The 21,087-nt window shown below is 45.9% G+C and overlaps 3 protein-coding genes across 3 annotated transcripts in view; 2 read left to right on the top strand and 1 right to left on the bottom strand.

Annotated features, from left to right (window-relative positions):
* The window catches only part of LOC309549128 (gastrula zinc finger protein XlCGF53.1-like), a 437,528-nt gene extending 422,740 nt beyond the window's left edge, over window positions 1–14,788 (top strand). Inside the window, exon 4 of the mRNA XM_082249164.1 lies at window positions 14,765–14,788. The gene's annotated coding sequence lies outside the window, so the exon portion shown is untranslated. The remainder of the gene's footprint in view (window positions 1–14,764) is intronic.
* The window catches only part of LOC309549117 (uncharacterized protein), a 4,285,597-nt gene that overhangs the window by 1,263,010 nt on the left and 3,001,500 nt on the right, over window positions 1–21,087 (bottom strand).
* LOC309549120 (uncharacterized protein) overlaps window positions 1–21,087 on the top strand; it is a gene marked incomplete at its 3' end in the record, with an annotated part of 1,495,124 nt that overhangs the window by 1,127,296 nt on the left and 346,741 nt on the right. Inside the window, exons 11-13 of the mRNA XM_082249157.1 lie at window positions 14,769–14,862; window positions 14,991–15,129; window positions 15,351–15,616. Coding sequence (XP_082105283.1) covers window positions 14,769–14,862; window positions 14,991–15,129; window positions 15,351–15,616 — 499 coding nt within the window. The remainder of the gene's footprint in view (window positions 1–14,768; window positions 14,863–14,990; window positions 15,130–15,350; window positions 15,617–21,087) is intronic.

The following is a 21,087-nucleotide window of genomic DNA, read 5'->3' as shown; positions in this document are numbered from 1 at the left end:
GGCACTGAAAACCAGGCTGTCCCTGACCTGTCCTTCTCCACCAATAAGAGAGAACATACCCAACCTTTATTATAAGTTAGAGTTAGGATTAAAATTAAATTTGGAACGTGATGCATCCTTCCATTTCTTCAACTCTTTTTCAAAGTTGCGGGAGGCATTACGTTGAGCATGAGTATATGCCTCAAACATTAGTTTATCTATTTCCCGGATCCAGTCTCCGAGGGTAGGAGGACTGGCTGAAACCTAACGTGAGGCTATCAGCTTACTGGCTACAATGAGGGAAAAAAGTATTTAACCCCCTGCTGATTTTGTACGTTTTCCCACTGACAAAGAAATGATCAGTCTATAATTTTAATGGTCGGTTTTATTTAACAGTGAGAGACCCGAAAAACAACAAAAATATCCAGAAAAACGCATTTCAAAAAAGTTATAAATTAAGTTACATTTTATTGAGTGAAATAAGTATTTTATCCCCTATGAATCAGCAAGATTTTCAGCTCCCAGGTGTCTTCTATACAAGTAACGAGGTGAGATTAAGAGCACTCTCTTTAAAGGGAGTGCTCCTAATCTCAGCTTGTTACCTGTATAAAAGACACCTGTCCACAGATTCCAATCTCTCCACCATGGCCAAGACCAAAGAGCTGTCCAAGGATGTCAGGGACAAGATTGTAGACCTACACAAGGCTGGAATGGCCTACAAGACCATTGCCAAGAAGGTTGATGAGAGGGTGACAACAGTTGGTGCGATTATTCGCAAATAGAAGAAACACAAAATAACTGTCAATCTCCCTCGATCTGGGGCTCCATGCAAGATCTCACCTCGTGGAGTTTCAATGATCCTGAGAATGGTGAAGAATCAGCCCAGAACTACACAGAAGAATCTTGTTGATGATCTCAAGGCAGCTGGGATCATAGTCACCAAGAAAACAATTGGTAACACACTACGAAGGACTGAAATCCTGCAGCGTCCGTAAGGTCCCCATGCTCAAGAATGCACATGAAGTTTGCTAATGAACATCTGAATGTTTCAGAGGAGAACTGGGTGAAATTTTTGTGGTCAGATGAGACCAAAATCAAACTCTTTGGCATCAACTCAACTCACTGTGTTTGGAGAAGGAGGAGGAATGCTACCTATGACCCCAAGAACACCGTCCACACCATCAAACATGGAGGTGGAAACATTATGCTTTGGGTTTGTTTTCTGCTAAGGGGACAGGACACTTCATCATATCAAAGGGACGATGGATGAGGCCATGTACCATCAAATCTTGGGTGAGAACCTCCTTCCCTCAGTCAGGGCATTAAGAATGGGTCGTGGATGGGTATTCCAGCATGACAATGACCAAAAACACACGGCCAAGGCAACAAAGGACTGGTTCAAGAAGCACATTAAGGTCCTGGAGTAGCCTAGATAGTCCTCAGACCTTAATCACATAGAAAATATGTGGAAGGGGGCGTGGCTTGGCCGTGGTCGGAGATGGCTGCCTAAAACGGGAGCTCCTGCACATGGAGGACCAAACTACACTGTATTAGGGAGCAACTAGCCATTTCTTCCACAATGGATAGATCAAACAGGAGCAGCTCAACCCCCCCCCCCCCCATACCCCGAGGGAGATTGGGTCCCAGCTGAGCCGGAACATCCTGGAGCTTTTCCACTTGCAGAGCTCATGCAGCCACGTGGAGACTCAGACCTCAACACTGCACTCTCCTAGCAGGGTGCCGGAAACCCATCAGAGGACGGGGCGGTGAGTGCGGTGCCGTCTGCTACTCCGCCTAGCCTAATCAATCTCCTAGCGGTGGCATCTGACATCCAAAACACACAGATGTCAGCCATTACTGACCTCTGAACGGATGTAAAGGCAATCGCTTCCTGCTTGGGTGAGGTTAAGCAGATGGTCCAGGCTCATGCTGCAGCAATCCGACAGGTACAGCAGTCATACGATTCACAGCTGCCCAAGCTCCTGGAGATGCACAGGCATCTTGAAGACGCCGCAACATAAGGATTAGGGGCTTACCTGAGGCCGTCAATCCAGCTGCACTGGAACAAACTGTGAGTGCCATATTTAATAATCTTTTGATGCAGCCATCGGCATCCCCAATAGAGATGGAGAGAATTCATAGAGCGCTGCGCCCCCGACCTGGTGACACAGAGCCGCTGAGAGATAAAATCAAAAAAAAAAATTCTACGCAAAGCCAGAGAGAAGGGTCAGATCTACTACCTTGATGCTGAAATAAAACTTTTTCAAGATCAAGAATCACCCTACAGGCGAGCTCTTTGTCCTTTGCTGGATGCGCTAAGAATGAAGGAGATACCATACATGTGGAAATTCCCGTTTTGCCTTTCTGCTACAACTAGTGGGTGCACAGCACTTCTACAAACTCCGTAAGACCTACCCAACTTCTGTGAAGCCATGGGCCTGCACCTGCAGGAGTTGCCAGATTAGTACCCATTCTTCTTGCCCACAGAGCCGTGGCAGACAATGTCCAGTGGCCCATCACCCAAAGCCCAGCGCCATAGATTTTGCAGGCGCCAACAAAATCCGTTATCTTAAGTTCAACAGTCAGCTAGAAGGGACCTTAACAGATGGAGCCCCATGGCCTATCCAAGCAAATGGAGGATGCTGATTGCCTTATGGAAACTTTTGCTCTGGGATTGAGAAACACATCAGAAAAAGTCTGTTCGAACCCATTTTTACCTTTTCTCCCGCATTCCCCCGGATTTTTTTTACTTTTTCTTTTTCCCTCTGAACTTTAAGCACATCACTCCATTGATATCATGGATACTGCATTTATTCCTACAGACATTTCCCTAAAATACTCGCAGCCTATGCCAAATAGTATATCCAGGACATGCATGTAACCAGGAGACTCTAGATTGGAGAGATGGCTCCACAAAGCTCTTCTACAGAGAGTTGACCCTGGTCCTGTCCAATAAAGACCTAGGTTCATTTCTAAGCTTCACTTTTGTGCATGTTTATCAGACTATTTGTTTGTTCCCAATCTCGGAGAGATTATCTATATTGATCCCCTTAGTGGCAGCTGAGATATATGGACATTATATGGGTATTTTCCCACGTGCACCTGCAGCCGGCCATGTGACAGATGCCGGAGGGTGCCGGGAATTGCCCAAGCGCGGTCAATGGCCCCATTGTCCTGTATTTTGCTCTGGACGTTTCTCTCCAGCGCGCTCTCAGGGGAATGCCTCCTTGGAGTTGTTTACCTTCTGTTAGCCATATTCTCCTCCCAGTCTTTATGTCGACATGTTGGCTTATATAAATATATATTTTTTTTTTACTGGGATTTTGACTATGTATCTTACTCTCTCTTGATATTGTGCACCGTATTTCTCTGTTGGAGTTGTGACATGCCTTATATGTTTTTTTCTCAATAAAAGAATTTATAAAAAAAAAAAAGACCTAGGTGATGCCTACATTAGATGAGTGCTGTTTACCTTTGGATGACAAGAGGGTGCTGAACCCAGGGATGGTAGACCTTTTTTGGGGGGGTCAATATGCATAATACCTGGTGTTTGGTAGATGTGTTGCTGAAACAGTTTATTAGGTTTATAATGTTAATTGTGTTGAACTTTACATGCTTAAATCTTTGTTTAATGTAGTCTGATTCATAGGCTGGAGGTGTGGACGTGGGTGCAGCCTGCCCCTTTCTGAGACTGTCTGGGGGGTTGCCCCCTGTTTGTTTAGGTGCGACTGCTCCTGTGGTTACATCTCCCTTATTGCTGAGGTTGTGCTCAGATGGGGGGGGGGGGGTGGCCGTCTTTGTTGCCTGCCTAACTATATAACTTAATACCCCTATGATAAGTGGGCTGGAGATATGTGTGCTACCTTGTGTGGCTGTCACAATAGATCTCGTACCTGTTTGGCCAGTGATGAGTTGTTGATCGCCCTTTCCTCAAGCTGCAGCACTTCTATATATAGGTGCTCTGTCGCTCTCCCCGACAGTTGTGAAGGGGGGAGGAAGCCTTGTTATTAACCTTACTATGACCCTGATATTGAACTTATTTTGCCTCCCTAGACTTTTTCTTAAGCCCTTTCGGCCCTCCGGTGCATAGTCTCTTGACTACGTTTGTCTTTCTCACTAACCCACTCAGTACCCTCTTTATAGGGGGCTGACCCACTGGCACCTTTTCTTATTCACTAGGTGGTATAGCAGGCCTGTCTCCCACCTCTGGTGTTTTGCCACTCTTTTTTCTAACTCTGCTTCCTCTCTGACTGTCTCCCCCTTCTTCCTCACTTTCCTCCTTTCTTCTACTTACAGCCTCTCCCCCCCCCTTTTTTTTTCTCTTCCTCTCCCTTTTACCTACCCAAGGAAGGAAGGGGACTAGAGATTAAGGGAAAAGGTAAAAGCTGCGTTGTTTCCTATAATTACTCGCATCTTCTCCGGCTCGAACTATGGTCTTGTTTATTCCAGACACCAGCTCCATTTGTACCTGTCTTTGAAATGCCTCTCCGTGAACATCAAGGGTCTAAATGTGACAGAGAAACGCTCCAGAGTCCTGTCTGCATTGGCTAAGTACAAAGCTCACGTCATTTTTTTATACAAGAGACATTTCCGCTCAGACACTATTCCAAGACTCAGGAACAAAACATTTCCTATAGTGGTCCATGCCACAAACCTGCATTCTTAAACCAAGGGGGTGTCCATCTTGCGATCTAAGCACATTCCTTTTACGACTTCAGACTCACTGATTGACCTGAGGGGCGATATGATTTCTTAAAGGGCACGTATGCTTCCCGACCAATGACCCTTGCGAACATATATTGCCCCAATGAACATCAAGTCTCCTTTTTCAGGAAAATATGTGACTTGTTAACCGATTTTCGAGAGGGCATGCTGATCTTGGGAGGAGACTTCAATGTCCCCCCCTCCCCTGTAGTTGATACCTTCTCAGGCAGCACAATTCTAGCTTAAACTGCATGAGCTCTCCATGACACCTGGTGTACGCTTAATCCCAGTGGGAGGGTGTACACTTACTTTTCCACACCCCATCAGAAGTACTCGAGGATTGATTATTTCTTCTTGTCTCAACCAGATCTGTCAAGCTTTACCCAAGCCACAATAGAACCTATGGTTCTTTCTGATCACCACCCAATCACCATGACACTTACCTTCCCAGAAACAAATACCACTACTAAAATTTGGAGACTTAACCCCCTCTCTCTTAAAAGACCCAAAAGACATGAATCGCATCTCAATTTGCTTAACAAACTACTTCAATGAAAATCATACCCCGGACTTGTCTGAAGTTCTAATATGGGAAGCACATAAATGTGTGGTGAGAGGTGAACTCCTCTCTATATCAGCTGCGGCAACAAAAGAAAAACAGAAATTGATTCAGTCACTAACAGACCACATTCAAATGTTGGAAAAGGTTCATAAAAAAAACACGAGATCAAAATACCCTTAGAGACCTGGAGCATACACGTTCTCTCTTGGTGGAGGAACTACTGTAGGTAAATGGACTCGCCACCGTTATATACTTAATCAGAAAATTTTCTATGAACAGGGCAATAAAAGTGCAAAGCTACTTACCAGAGCTGTACATAGCTCGTGAAGAAGTACTACTATACATCCCCTTCAACATAGACTAGGTAACACTCTCACCAAAAATGAGGACATAACTAAACAATTCAAACTTTTTTTACCAGAAGCTGTACTACCTTGACTCTTCTGAGCCTTCCCCCCCTCCAACAGACCACACGCAATCTCTTAATTGAGGACTTCCTATCCGAATACTGCCCCACTGCTATTTCAACAGAGAAAAAGACAGAAGTAGAGCAACCATTTACCTTGACTGAGTTAGAGACTGCCCTGAAACAAATGAAACCTGGTAAAAGTCCCGGCCCCCGATGGACTCACAGTTCAATTCTACAAATGCTTCTCAAATATCCTTCTTCCCCAGCTACTTAATACACTTAATTCACTGCCGGACTCTCCAACCCCCCTAGACCGCCTCCTCGAAGCGCATATTACAGTCATACCTAAGGGAAACAAAGACCCCCCGCTTACATCCAATTACAGACCAATTTTGCTTCTAAACATGGACATTAAGCTGTACGCTAAAATGTTAGCCAACAGAGTGCTCCCTATTCTTCCACTCCTGATCTCCTTAGACCAAGTAGGTTTTATGCCAGTCAGAGAAGACAGAGACAATATGATTAAGGCCCTGAATCTACATCATTTGCTCACTTCCTCTAATCAACAGGGCTTCTTTTTCTCGCTTGACGCTGAGAAGGCATTCAACAGGGTGGCATTGGATTACATGGCAGCAGTGCTTCGATCACTGGGACTGGGTCCTTGCATGTGTGCTAGTATTCTGGCTCTATTTTCAACCCCCCTCTGCCAGGGTGAGAGCTAATGGCCACCTTTCAGACGCTTTCCTTATCACCAATGGGACGAGGCAGGGTTGTCCCCTCTCCACCTTGGTGTTCATAATGACTTTAGAACCTTTCTTAAACAGACTCCAGGCCAACGTGAATATTAGGGGCATTACGGTAAGAGACAGAGAATACAAAGTGGCGGCTTTTGCCGATGATGTGCTTCTTTCTTTTCATACATCACGGGATACAGAGCCATAAATCATAACATATGGGTTATATAGCCACCTATAGGTGAAGGGCACTGGCAACCAATCAGAATTGATGACCCCCTATATAACCCCTCCCATACAGGAAGTACCTCCGTTTTTTCGCCAGTGTCTAAAAGGTGAAGGTCGCTGTGGAGAGGTGCTCCACATGTTTGTTATGTTTAAAAGAAGAAGAAAGAAGATTTTGTTATCATACCCCAAACAAAGATCACTGGACCTAAGGGGTTAGCTATTGGATCTATCTAAAACAGTCAATGGACTAAAAAGATGGAACCCAAGCCGTCCTCGCTGTCCTTTTTAGGCGTTGGACCCTGGGATATGGACCCTTGGAATACCAAACCCCAAAGACGCTCCGTGCAGGGTGCACTACAGGTCCAAGGCCGTGGCTACTCTTATATAGGGGACCCAGTCCTTGAATGTCTTTAAGACCATGCTCACCGTGAACAGTGAAGATTGGATTCTTGGTCATAGCAGTTTCCTGCGGCAGGACTGGTGAGTCCATTTTAAATATTTACACAGCAAACAAAAATCTTAAAAGGTTAAAAATTGCAAAACTGTAAATATTTTATGCACTGTTCCCTTTAATAAGATTACAGAGACTTGTGCCAAGTGTATTTCTGCTTGTATTAACATTGTAGCTGGTTTATGCAAAGTATGTTTAAAGCATATTGCGTTCGTATATTCGCCTTTGCTGGATCGCGTGTCGCGTGTCTTTGGCATATGCCTATTCGCAAGCGCGCGGGGGAATCGTCGCATTTAAGTACAGGCATACGCCACGTGGTGGCCGTGTTTGCCGTGTTCTAACGCAATTTGGCGTTCATGTGGACGCCACGCACCATGCCGCACATACATAAAAGGGCACGTTCTGCAAGGAACTGTTTCCAGCACACTAGCCTCTGCCACAGGCTGAAAGGGGGCACAGAGCAGCAGCAGCTGGGTTGCATTTGTCACTGTGGGTGTATGTTACTGGCACTAATAGGTCCTGTATCTTAAGTAATCAGTGTTGTGTGCATTAGGCTGTATAAGCTTAGCACAGACCTTGAGTACACTTTTAAAGTAGTACCTCAAGTTTGTCTTGCTATAAAGCAATGTCTGCCCGAAAAAGGGCTGGAGGAGCCAACGTCAGGCCCTAAAGGTCCTAGTCGTGTTTCCACTATGTCTACTCCTCCTGATAAGCCAGAAGCATCTTGCCAATCTGAGCCATTACAGTTGTCAGGCATAGTAGCTACATCGTGTACTTCTGCCACAGCCTATGTTACCAAGGATTATTTGGCATCGGCATTAGCCAGCCAAGAGGGTAGGATTGCTGACATGATTGCAGCACCACATGGAGGAAGGAAGCGGGTTACAGCGCTTTTCCACTACATGGAACCGAACGGTACAGCTCTCTAAACAGTACCATAAACAGTACCACCTCAGTTGTGGTTCCAAGAGGGCCGTACTGGTACCATATCCCACAATCCTTTGCATGCAGCCTTGACTGTTTGTCACTACTTGCCACTGATTGGTCAGAGAATCGTTGTTATCCCACCCACTTACTTTAGTACTACTATAGTGGAAAAGCAAACAGTACCAAACCGTACCGAACTGTTCCAACACCGTACCATGCGGTACCATGCAGTGGAAAACCAAACCGGGCCAAGCAGGGCCAAGTGGAGCCGAGCCGGTACTTGCAGTGGAAAAGTGCCATTAGATCCCCCTGTCCTGAACCGCCCCCTGAATCAGTTCAGGATTGGGCAGAGGATGTTGAAGATGTAGCTGAAGGTGACCCTATAGAAGGTCAAGCTGAAAGTTCCACTTCCTAGGAGTCAGAAGCAGAGGAATCTCTATCAGCTTCTCAATCCCAGAGATTGTTTTTCCAGTCTCTTGCGGAGATGGTCCGGGCTGCATTTAAACTTCTGCCCTTAGAGACTACTGAAACCTCTTTTTCCTCCCAGGCTCATTGCACCCTCCTCAGAGTCCTCAGTCATTTCCCATGCATCCACTCTTGGAGCAAGAAGTGTATAATGACTGGGATCATCCAGATAGGATATTTGTTACTCCAAAAAGGTTTTCATTGTTATATCCTATGGAGGATACATTTTATAAGAGATGGAAAATTCTCACTGTGGATGCAGCCATTTCTTCGGTTAACAAGAATTGAACCTGTCCTGTGGATAATTCCCAGGTTTTTAAAAATCCAGCGGATAAAAAGTTGAAATCTTTATTTAAAGCCTCCTTTGCGGTGGCAGGTTTTGCAGTAACAGCCATATGAGCGTGTCAGTCTTTAGAAGATCGCATGAAGCGAGTGGCCAAGACAGTTCCTTCTCAAGGAGAGTCTGTGTAAGAGCTGTCATATCTACCTCACACTTTGTGTTTCGCAGTAGATGCTCTTACGGACTCCATAAGACAAATGTCACGGTTTGCTCTGATGACAATGCATATGCGCAGAATCCTTTGGTTAAAGAGCTGGTCTGTGGAATTACCATGTAAAAAATTACTGGCTTCCCCTTTCAGGGAGAACGTCTTTTTGGTGATGATCTGGATAAGTATATACAAAAGATCTCGGGGGTGAAGAGTACGTTGCTACCTGTAAAGAGGAGGAGCAGGCGTCCTTCCTTTGAGATCCCCAGCACACATAATACCAGTGCCTCCAGATCCAGGCAATGGCGACGTCCTCAACTCTCTGCATCCGGACTCAAGCCTTCGGGGCAAAGTCAGAAAAATCCCTGGGCCCAGAGATCAGCCAAGTCTTCCTCTAAGCCCACTCAGTGAAGGGGCGCCCCCACTTGCCTGGGTGGAAGGCTCCTGCAGTTACATAGTTAGTAACATAGTTAGTGAGGTTGAAAAAAGTTCATCCAGTTCAACCCATAATGTATGTGTGTGTGTGTGCTGGTAACTGTACATTGTATACCCCTTTATGTTGTGGTCTTTAAGGTGCCCATCTAATCGTTTTTTGAAACTATCGATGCTCCCTGCTGATACTACTGCTTGTGGTTCAGAATTCCACATCCTTGCTGCTCTGACAGTAAAGAACCCCTTACGTAGTTTAAGGTTGAACAGTTTTTCTTCTAGTTTTAGTGAGTGGCCACGGGTCTTATTGTATTCCCTTTCTCTGAAAAGTTTTTTACTGATGCTAGGGTCATCAGTACAGTATTTGTACATAGATCTCATATCCCCTCTCACCGTCTCTTCTCCAGAGAGAATAAGTTCAATGCTTGTAGTCTTTCCTCATAGCTGATGTCCTCCATTCCCCTAATTATGTTTGTTGCCCTTCTCTGGACTTTCTCCATTTCCAGCACATCCTTCCTGAGGACCGTTGCCCAGAACTGGACAGCATACTCCAGATGTGGCCAGACCAGAGTCTTGTAGCGTGGGAGAATAATCTCTTTACTCTAGAGTAAATCCCCTTTTTCTATACATGCCAGTATTCTGCTGGCTTTGCTTGCAGCAGTTTGGCATTGCCTGCCACTGCCAAGCCTGTAGTCGACTAGGACCCCCAGGTTCTTTACCATCTTAGATTCAGCCAGAGGTTCCCCCCCTAGCGAGTAACTTGCATTCATGTTTCTGACGCCCAAGTGTATTACCTTACATTTTCAACATTAAACCTCATCTGCCGTGTAGTTGTCCACCCCATTATTTTGTTCAGGTCTGCTTGTAAGGTTACCATGTCCTGCATAGAAGTTATTGCCCTACTTAGTTTAGTATCATCCGCAAATACCGAGATTGTGCTGTTTGTCCCATCCTCTAGGACGTTTATGAATAAATTAAACAGGATTGGTCCCAGGACAGATCCTTGGGGGACCCAACTTTCCACACCCGCCCAATCCGAGTACTCCCTATTTATCACCACCCTCTGGACTCTCCCCTGGAGCCAGTTCTCTATCCAGGTACTCACCCTATGGTCCATACCTATGGACCTTAGTTTGTACAGTAAGCGTTTGTGGGGAACGGTGTCAAATGCCTTTGCAAAGTCCAGATACACCACATCCACAGGCTTTCCTTTATCTAGATGGCAACTCACTTCATCATAGAAGGTTAATAGATTGGTCTGGCAAGAATGATTTTTAATGAATCCATGCTGATTGCTACTAATAATACCGTTTTCATTATTAAAGTCTTGTATATAGTCCCTTAACATCCCCTTCAAAATCTTGCAGACTACTGATGTTAGGCTGACTGGCCTATAGTTACCCGGGATATATCTCGGCCCTCTTTTTAAATATTGGTTTCACGTTGGCTTTTTTCCAATCAGCTGGCACCATAACCGTCTGTAGACTATCTGTAAAGATCAAAAATAATCGTCTGGTTATCACCAGTTCTCAGGGGCATGGGCACTGGGAGGAAAAAGGGTTCCATCAGTTGCCAAAAAAACAATGTAAATGCTTATGGAGATTTTTAAGTACCGTACTTTGTCGCCATTCTACGGATGTGCGCCAATTTAAAGCATGACATATTAGGTATCTATTTACTCAGCATAGCATCAACTTTGACATTATATAAATTGAGGTTTAGGGGTAATGTGTTTTTTTTTTTAATGAATTAAAGTGTATTTTTCCCCCCAAAAATGTAGTTTTTCCCTCAAAAATTGCGTTTTCAAAATCGCTGCACAAATATCATGTGACATAAGAAATTTAAACTATCCCCATTTTTTTCTCTAGGGTCTCTGCTAAAAAAAATGCATAATGTTTGGGGGTTCTAAGTTGTTTTCTAGCAAGAAATACTGATACTGTTCAGAAGAAGATGAAGGGAGAACACCCTGAAGGCCAGTCCTGAAAAGTTACCTGTTAGAGCAAATAACCAAAACATCACCGGCTACAATCATCCTAAGTACGCTAAGTACAAAAATCCCAATATGGTCCACAAAGTGGTGACCTGACTTCTCTCAGATGGAATGCACAGGCAGGAAGTGATGAGTTATAGACAGGAAGTGATTTAGGATACTGACAGGAAATGATGTAGTTACAGACAGGAAGTGATGTCAGGTATACATAGAACGTTCTAGAGTGAGCCGTGAGTCGGGAGGAATTGGAGAGGAGACGTAGCTGGAAGTGGCAGCAGAGGAGGTAATAAGATCTTATTTTATATTTGTAATCTTAACTTACCTAAAGAAAATGTCCTCCTTCCTTTTTGCCGCTGGGGAAACAGAAACAGAGGAACACATAACACTGAGGATCTGTTTCTGGTCCCCCGGTGAAAAAATAAAAGCATGGACGCACAACACGCTTCCCAACAGCAAAACTTTCTCCAGCTCTACGGCAGCACCCCCACCAGACAGATCCGAGGTATCCACAATTTATCTGGGTGAGAAGCAGAGCTCATGGTGACTTGGACACTCCCGTCTAGAAACATTCAGCAGAAACCCCCCCAACTAATATTAATCCCGTCCTCTGCCTGAACACCAACTGGGCCCCCAGATCTGTATATGCTGGATGACCAGGAACCCCACCGTGTCTGTGCCACCTATACTCTGCATGTGTCAGAAGACACCGGACACTGCTACCTGCCCCCATCTAACACCGCTGTCCCCATTCCTCACCCCCATCTAACACCATTGTCCCCACTCCTCACCCCCATCTAACACTGCTGTCCCCCACTCCTCTCCCCCATATAACACTGCTGTCCCCCACTCCTCTCCCCCATCTAACACTGCTGTCCCCCACTCCTCAACCCCTATCTAACACTGCTGTCCCCACTCCTCACCCCCCATTTAACACTGCTGTCCCCCACTCCTCTCCCCCATCTAACACTGCTGTCCCCCACTCCTCAACCCCTATCTAACACTGCTGTCCCCACTTCTCAACCCCCATTTAACACTGCTGTCCTCACTCCTCACCCCCCATCAAACACTGCTGTCCCCCCTCCTCACCCCCCATCTAACACTGCTGTCCCCCCTCCTCGCCTCCCATCTAACACTGCTGTCCACCAATCCTCACCCCCTCCCATCTAATACTGCTGTTCCCCGTTCCTCACCATCCATCTAACACTGCTGTCCCACACTGCTGTCCCCCCATCTATCAGTGCTGTACCCCACTGCTCACCCTCCAACTAACATCGCTGTCCCCTGCTCCTCACCCCCCCCCCCCCCATCAAACACTGCTGTCCCCCATTCCTTACTCCCAATCTAACCCTGTTTTTCCACTCTCCTCACCCCGACCCAATGCTGCCACCTTGCTTTCTCTCGCTTGTCACATGACATCACTCTTATCTCTATTAAAGCGTAACTTCACTTTTGTTGAGAAAGAAACATTCCCCTCTAGGTGATCTCTATACCTTGCAGGGATTTTAACAAACTTTATTGCAGATTCCTACCTTTTGTTATTCTGTAGAAATCATTGTTTGGTCCCTGTGCTGAGTGGGTGAAATGGGAGTGGTTTCATAATTATATGTGAGCTGTGGCAGCTGCGGGGCTCTAATGAGGAAAGCTGCTGGGCCTGCATCCCTTTTCGACATGTTCCTATTGGGAGTATCTCTCCAAAAATGACATTTTTGTTGCAGGGGATGCCAGAAATTTGACTTGTATCTTAGGCAGACTTCTGGGAAAATCAGCGAGCCAATCACACAGGCAGGAAATGATGTTTCTGGGGGTGTGGTCAGTATACATTCTGTGTACAGAGCAGCTACAGGTAGCCAAATTTCATTTTCTAGAAAATTACAACATCTGTAGATTAAAAAGGAAAGGTAATTTTTAATAACATTCAATTACAATACGATTTGTGTCACAATTGTATACGCTGTATTGTTTTTTCTTTATTTGCTGATTTTTTTCCCCCCACGAAAGTGAAGTTACCCTTTAATAAAACACAGACCTGACTGGAGAGGTGAGGAGGATTCTGGGAGGTCACATGACATCACTCTTATCTCAATACAACCCAGACCTGACCGGAGAGGTGAGGAGGATTCTGGGAGGTCACATGACATCTCTCTTATCTCTATTAATAAAACACAGACCTGACCGGAGAGGTGAGGAGGATTCTGGGAGGTCACATGACATCACTCTTATCTCTATTAATAAAACACAGACCTGACCGGAGAGGTGAGGAGGATTCTGGGAGGTCACATGACATCACTCTTATCTCTATTAATAAAACACAGACCTGACCAGAGAGGTGAGGAGGATTCTGGGAGGTCACATGACATCACTCTTATCTCTATTAATAAAACACAGACCTGACCGGAGAGGTGAGGAGGATTCTGGGAGGTCACATGACATCACTTATCTCTATTAATAATACACAGACCTGACCGGAGAGGTGAGGAGGATTCTGGGAGATCACGACATCACTTTTTTTTCTTTATTAATCAAAATTTAACATTTTATTAATTTGCAAAAGCAGAAAATACAAATACATTTCTATAATCTTACTAAAACCCTTACCCAGAAACCCTTCTCCCCAGATCCCTCCCTCTTCCCATTCCACTCGGTATTACTCATCTAGTCGTCTATTTTACCACCTCCCTTTCTTCTTATTCTACCCATATTCCACCCTCATACTCTAATCCGTCCAGATTTCTAAATATTTACTCGTCTTCTTGAACTCTGCCCACTTAACCCACTTGTTTGAGAAACTCTGCGTCTGGTCTTCCTGTCTGATTCCCATGTATTCCATATTGTATATTCAACTCTTTTATACCAATCTCTAATTGTAAGACTTTTTACATTTTAGCCAACTTTTTGGAATTGCCCCTTTTGTTGGGTTCAATAAGTTGGGACTATCGTGCTTTTATACAGTTTTTTTTATTTACCAGTTTTGTAAAATAAGCAAACCTACGGGTCATTAGTAATATCTACAGCTGTAATTTCCTCAATGTATTGTTGAACCTCCTGCCTTATCCCTATTAATAAAACACAGACCTGACCGAAGAGGTGAGGAGGATTCTGGAAGGTCACATGACATCGCTCTTATCTCTATTAATAAAACATAGATCTGGCCGGAGAGGTGTGGAGGATTCCCAGAAGATTCTTAGGACACAAGGATTTCTACAAGGACGGCATGATGGAGAATCAGCCACCCCTCACATCACCAGGTAAGAGGAGACTTTATTGTAAAGGAGAAAGCAGTACGGCTAAGAGGAGACTTTATTGTAAAGGAGAGAGCAGTACGGAGGGTCCACCTAGATCCCCCATCATCTGATAAACACATAGAAACAATGTATTCAGTCAGTGTGTGTTTCCTACAGATAGATCCAGTAATGGGAACCCACCAGAGAGATGTCCCCGTCCTCTGTATTCCCGGGATTCCACACAGGAAGGTCACACCATCCCCCACCATCATCAGGTAGGTGAAGATGGAAGTCGAGATCATAAAAGTGATCTGACTGTATGAAAATATATTCCACTTTTAGGTATAAGGTTATATGTGCTCACATTTTAAAGAAAACATTCAATGCTATTTTGTTTGTTTAGAATGAAAATCTGATAGATATAAAAGATGAGGTTAAAGAGGAAGAAGAGACGTATGTGATGGGTGATCAGCAGTTCAGGGAAGAGGTTGGGATGATGGACAAAGTTAAAGAGGAGGAATCTTCTCCAGACATCAGCACAGGTGAGTGATGGCCACTAAATACAAAAACTGTTTGGGTATATGGATTTATGTTTGAGGATCTGTAGATCCACTTCTACAAAGACATCATGATGAAGAATCAGCCGCCCCTCAGGAGACTTTATTGTAAAGGAGAGAGCAGTACGGAGGGTCCACCTAGATCCCCCATCATCTGATAAACACATAGAAACAATGTATTCAGTCAGTGTGTGTGTTTCCTACAGATGGATCCAGTAATGAGAACCCACCAGAGAGATGTCCCCGTCCTCTGTATTCCCGGGATTCCACACAAGTCAACATTAAAGAAGAGATAAAAGAGGAGGATGATGAGGATTTTGTAATGGAGGAGGCAGAGTTTCCAAAAGGTCACAGAAAGCAGTACCAGGACACCATGGTGGAGTCATCCAGTTACAGAAACCCACCAGAGAGATGTCCTCTGTGTTCCCGGGATTCCACACAGGAAGGTCACACCATCCCTCACCATCATCAGGTAGATGGGAATGAGAATGTAGGAAAATGAGCCCAAGCCCTAAGAGATATCATTCTTCTATTATTATTTTTTTGCATTTAATATTATTTCTGCCATTTTGTTGGTTTAGGATGAAGATCTGATAAATGTACAAATTGAGGTTATAAAGGAAAAGACGTATGTGAGGGGTGATCAGCATTTTACAGAGGAGGTTGGGATGATGGACGCAGTTAAAGAGGAAGAAACTTCTCCAGATATCAGCTCGGGTAATTATGGAAGAATGGGTTAAAGCTTACTTAGTGATGTTTGGTTGGATGGTATCATTGATCTGGTTAGTTGTCATCATTTGGTGTTGTGATTGCACCCAGTTCCAACCCAGATCTCTTTTAAACTTCAAAATCCTCGACCGACATATATGACTCCTGAAAAATTCCTATTTCCCTAGTCATCCTCCAGGACGGTCACATGAGAGATGGCTCCTCCTCCTACAGGAAACACAAGCACAGTTAAGTTTAAAAGGCCACCCCTCAGGCTGCCCCACAGTTCTTGTGTTTCGTTTCCTGCTTACACAAGCATGGTCTTTTTCTCATCCCCTGTTTGTTATTTTTCTTTCCCGGGACACCTCCTCCCTCCACCTGCATACAGCCGATAAGGTTATCAGGCGGGCAGGTACCAACAATGGGGGGTGAGGGAGGAGGACTCCCCGGGGGGGGGGTGCTCAGAAGGGACCCCTCTCCTCCCTCCTTCCTAGTCAGGGCATGCGCTGGCTACTCCTAGGGGGGAGGTACGCCTAGCTGATCACATGCTGCCAGGTGGCATCCAGCAGCCCGTTTTTTGCTTACCTCTATCCTACTGGGCCGAGGGGAAGCTGACCATGGAGGGACCCTTACGGCCAGCCGGAGGCCGCGCTGAGCCGCACGCCATTCTTCCTCCTGATGGTCGAGACACACGGGGCTCCAGGGTGAGTTCCTCAGCGTGGGATGCAGCAGCCAGCGTCGCCTCTGGCGCGGCGGAAGTGAAGTCACCAAGATGGCGCCACCACCGGAAGTAGGGCGGCAGCCATCTTGGAAATGGGCAAAATGCGGGAAAATTCAATTCAGCTGATTTGGGGTGGGAATTTTGAATACATAAGGCACCCCAGCTCACTTTTAAGTGGGCTTTTCTCGGCTACAGACGGCTGCTGCATTTACCTTCCCTCCAGACGGTCCTTATGGCGGAGGACCATTACACCAGAGGCTGCTGACTTCGGCCCCAGCCTAGCTATGGTAAGTAGAGGGAAGAGAAAGGGAGGTGCGCCCCCCAACACCCCCCCCCAAATCGCAAGGGGAGGGGAAAGAAAGGAGGGGGTGGATCCGGCTTTTCCCCTTGTCTCCTGGGGGGGGGCGCATAGGGGAGGAACGCGTACCTCCCCGATACTGACAGTAATTTTCCTTGTGTCTCTTTTTTCTCTATCTGTTTATAGCCCAAGCCCACAGAGGTAATCGACCCTGCGGTCAAATCGAAAAAGAAACACTGCCGCACCTGCGGGACAAAAATGCCGACTGATTCGGACAAATTACTGTGCCACAAATGCATCAAAAAGGTTGTCAACGAGGAATCCAAACCTCTAGGTAAAGACTTCCTGGAGTTCAAAAAGGAAGTCACGTCCACACTGAAGTCACTGCAAGCTTCCATTGAGGAGATGAAAAAAGCAGATCAACCCTCCACATCTACCACAGGCGGATACCGCACGAAGATAGTTAAGCATCAAGCGGTCGCCAGACTACGGGAAGATTCCTCAGATTCAGACTCACAGGATGAAGAAGGGGAGGTCCTGCTTGGGGACAGTTCAGATTCGGAGGACCAAGACAGAGAAGTACCGGAGAAAGTAACTAAACATTTATTTCCAACAGACGAAACTGAAGAACTCCTGAAGGCGATCTACATCACAGAAGATCTGCAAGAGGATGAATCGGAAAAATCGGTAAAAGACCGGCTGTACAGAGGCCTACAGGTGCCCAAAACCCGTACCTTCCCGGTCCATCAATCCCTAAAGGGAATCCTCAATAAAGAATGGGAATGTCCAGAGAGAAAGCTCTTTTTTCCAAAGGCAATGAAGAAGAGATTCACGAAGAATCAGTGGGCATCTGGTCCAAATTCCCCAAACTAGACGCGTCACTGGCCAAAGTGTTGAAGAAATCAGACCTATCCTTCGAGGACATGGGCCAACTAAAAGACCCAATGGACAAAAAGATAGACGTGACACTCAGGAGGGCATACGAGGCAGGAGCTGCATCATTCCAGCCGAATATAGCAAACACCTGTGTGGCCAGGAACGTATCCTTCTGGTTGGAACAACTAAGAGGACAGTTGGAGAAGATACCAGGCAATGAAGAGGCGCAGGATTCCCTCCTATTGATTGAAAAAGGGGTTGCTTACATGGCCGATGCGGCCACAGAAGCGGTACGGATATCAGCCTGAATAAACTCGGCTAGAAGAGCCCTCTGGCTCAAAACATGGGAAGGAGACTACGCTTCCAGAAACAAGCTCTGTAGCATTCCCTTTGACGGAAAACTCCTATTCGGCCAGGAACTGGATAAAGTCCTAGAGAGATCGGCGGACAAATCCAAAGGGTTCCCTTCCAAAAGGAAGGAGAAACAAAGGAAATTTTTTCGCCGCCCAAGGGGAGACACCCAATTCAAGGGGGAGAAACCAAACACACAGAGGAAGTGGGTGTACAACAAGAACAAGGGCAGACCAAATGCCCTTTTCTCCAATGCCAGCAGCAACATCAGCAAACCCCAGTGACGCCAGATGGCCTGTGGGGGGAAAGCTGAAATTTTTCGTTCCACAATGGGAGAAGTTCTGTACAAACCATTTCATATTACAGAGAAGGTTACAAGATAGAATTTGTAACAATTCCCCCTCACAAATTTCGGACAACATCCCTACCGGGAACATCGCCAGCAAAAGAAGCCTGGGAAGCATCCATCTCGAACCTCCTACAAGAAAAGGTGATAAGGGAGATACCTCTTTCGCACAAGCGGTTAGGGTTTTTCTCCCGAGTCTTTCTAAGACTAAAACCATCGGGCAAACTCCGCCTCATTTTAAACCTCAAAGACCTCAACAGTCGAGTGAGGTACAGGAGGTTCAAGATGGAATCTATCTTCTCGGTGAAAACTCTGCTCCCCGAAGGAGCAAATCTGGTGACCTTGGACCTCCAAGATGCTTATTTATATGTACCAATTTACCCAAGGCATCAGAAGTTCCTAAGATTTTCGACCCGGGCAGGGTCACAGATACGCCTGTTCCAATTTCAGGCGCTCCCCTTCGGAATCACCTCAGCACCCAGAATCTTCACCAAGATCATGGCGGAGGTAGTCCAGGATCTCCGAGTAAGAGGGGTTCAAATAATTCCCTACCTAGACGATTTCCTGATTTACGGCCAATCAAAACCGGAAGTATTAAAGAGTCTCCAGATGACAGAGGATTTCCTCACCTCACTGGGGTGGGTGATCAACACTCAGAAGTCCAACAGAATCCCCTCACAAGAGATGGTATTCTTGGGATACCAGGTAAATACGGTGTCAAAAAGAATCCTGCTCCCAGAGAGCAAGATAACGAAACTCAAGGAGGCTACGAGGCGCCTAATAGAGTTACATGTAATCTCAAGAAGGGACACCATGGTGGTCCTGGGCCTCATGTCATCAGCCATCTCAGCAGTACAGTGGGCTCAGCTACACATGAGGCCTCTCCAGGGTCATCTCCTGAACCACTGGAATGGGAAGGCCTCTTCGCTGGACAGACTAATATCGATCCCGCCAGCCATAAAGAAATTGCTGACTTGGTGGTTAAGAGAAGACTCCATCACCTAGGGAAGACTCTGGATGCCCACCATCCAAGTCAGGATAACAACAGACGCGAGCCTCTTCGGCTGGGGGGCTCACATAGGACACCAAGTAAGTCAGGGCACTTGGTGCCAATCGGGGGAGGAAATATCCTCGAACATGAGAGAACTAGCGGCCGTCAGAGAAGCCCTGAAAGGGTTTCAGGGAGAAACAAAGGGAAAACACGTCCAAGTCCTGTCGGACAATGTCCCAACGGTTTCCTACATCAACCACCAGGGTGGCACGCGCTCAAAACAGAAATAAAAATGTAGGGTATGCTGCGCATATAAAACTCAATAAATGAAAAAATTCAGAAATGATTTGAATAAATAAATAAATAAGCTGCCAACACTTGATCCACGAATTAGATAAAACAGATCCGCTCAAAAATTAAAAACAAAGAAGGTGTAGCGCTTGTAATGAATATAAAAGAACTACACAGTCCTTATAGACAGACAGTCCATATAAAATGCGTCTGTGCGTTGAGAATCTTCCAGATATACAAGATAATGGTGCTCCTAAGGACACTGCAAACACGGATCACCATGTGCAAGAAGAACCACCACCAGGGTAATGATTAGCCTCTTACCGCAATGATTTGACCCCCATGACAGAGATCAAAAACAGCCTGTTACAACCTCCACTTGTAAGTCCCGTATCAGCTCACTGACTGATCGTATCCACTTCCACTCGGATGTTAATCACATGTAAAGAAGGAAATGGCTACCATAGCGTGATACCATTTAAACAACTTTATTTGGACACAACATCTCAAGTGGCAACTCACATTTGGCTGTAATTCACAAGCATGTGTGGACCGGAGTATCCTCAAGGCTCGATTCCTGCCGAGAAAATGGCCGCCGCGTCTCCTCCGTGGACTCAGCGTTCAAAACACTTGATGAGTATAGCGCACGGCATTCTGACAGGGGCAGAAACAAACCTACTATCCCTCTCGGCGGTTACATAAAAGGGTCAACGAACGTGCTGGCGGATCTCCTGAGTCGGAAGCATCTGGACCCAGCAGAATGGGAACTAAATCATCAAATCTTCAATATGCTGGTACAGAAGTGGGGGACCCCGGAGGTAGACCTTTTTGCAACCGAAAACAACAAAAAAGTGGGAAAATTCTTCTTGCTACACAAAGAAAAGAACGCACTGGGCATAGACGCCCTGGGGTTCACTTGGAGGTTCAACCTGGCATATGCCTTCCCTCCAATCCAATTGATCCAAAGAACTATCAGGAAAATCCGTCTGGAAAGGGCAAGGGTGATTATGATAGCACCTTTCTGGCCGAAACGGGCATGGTTCACCCCCCTACAGAAAATGGCGGAAGAAGAGCCCTGGATCCTGCCGGCTCATTGCGACCTCCTGGCGCAAGGGGGCGCACATCATCCTTGCAGCCAGACGCTAAAGTTAGCAGCCTGGATCCTGAACGGAACATTCTTCTGAACAAAGGACTGTCCACCAGGGTCACGGAGGTCCTGCTCCAAAGCAGGAAACCTGGGACCAGGAAAATCTATAACAAAGTATGGAAAACATACAGATCAAAAATGGAGCCCAACAACAGAAACCTGAGGGACATCAGCACTGTGTTGGATTTTTTTCTAGACGGAGTGGACAAAGGTC

The sequence above is a fragment of the Pelophylax lessonae genome, assembly GCF_965119305.1.
Source record: "Pelophylax lessonae genome assembly, chromosome: 3".
NCBI lineage: Eukaryota > Metazoa > Chordata > Amphibia > Anura > Ranidae > Pelophylax > Pelophylax lessonae.
The sequence above is the reverse complement of the archived record's forward strand: the minus strand, read 5'-3'. Positions and strand labels throughout refer to the sequence as shown.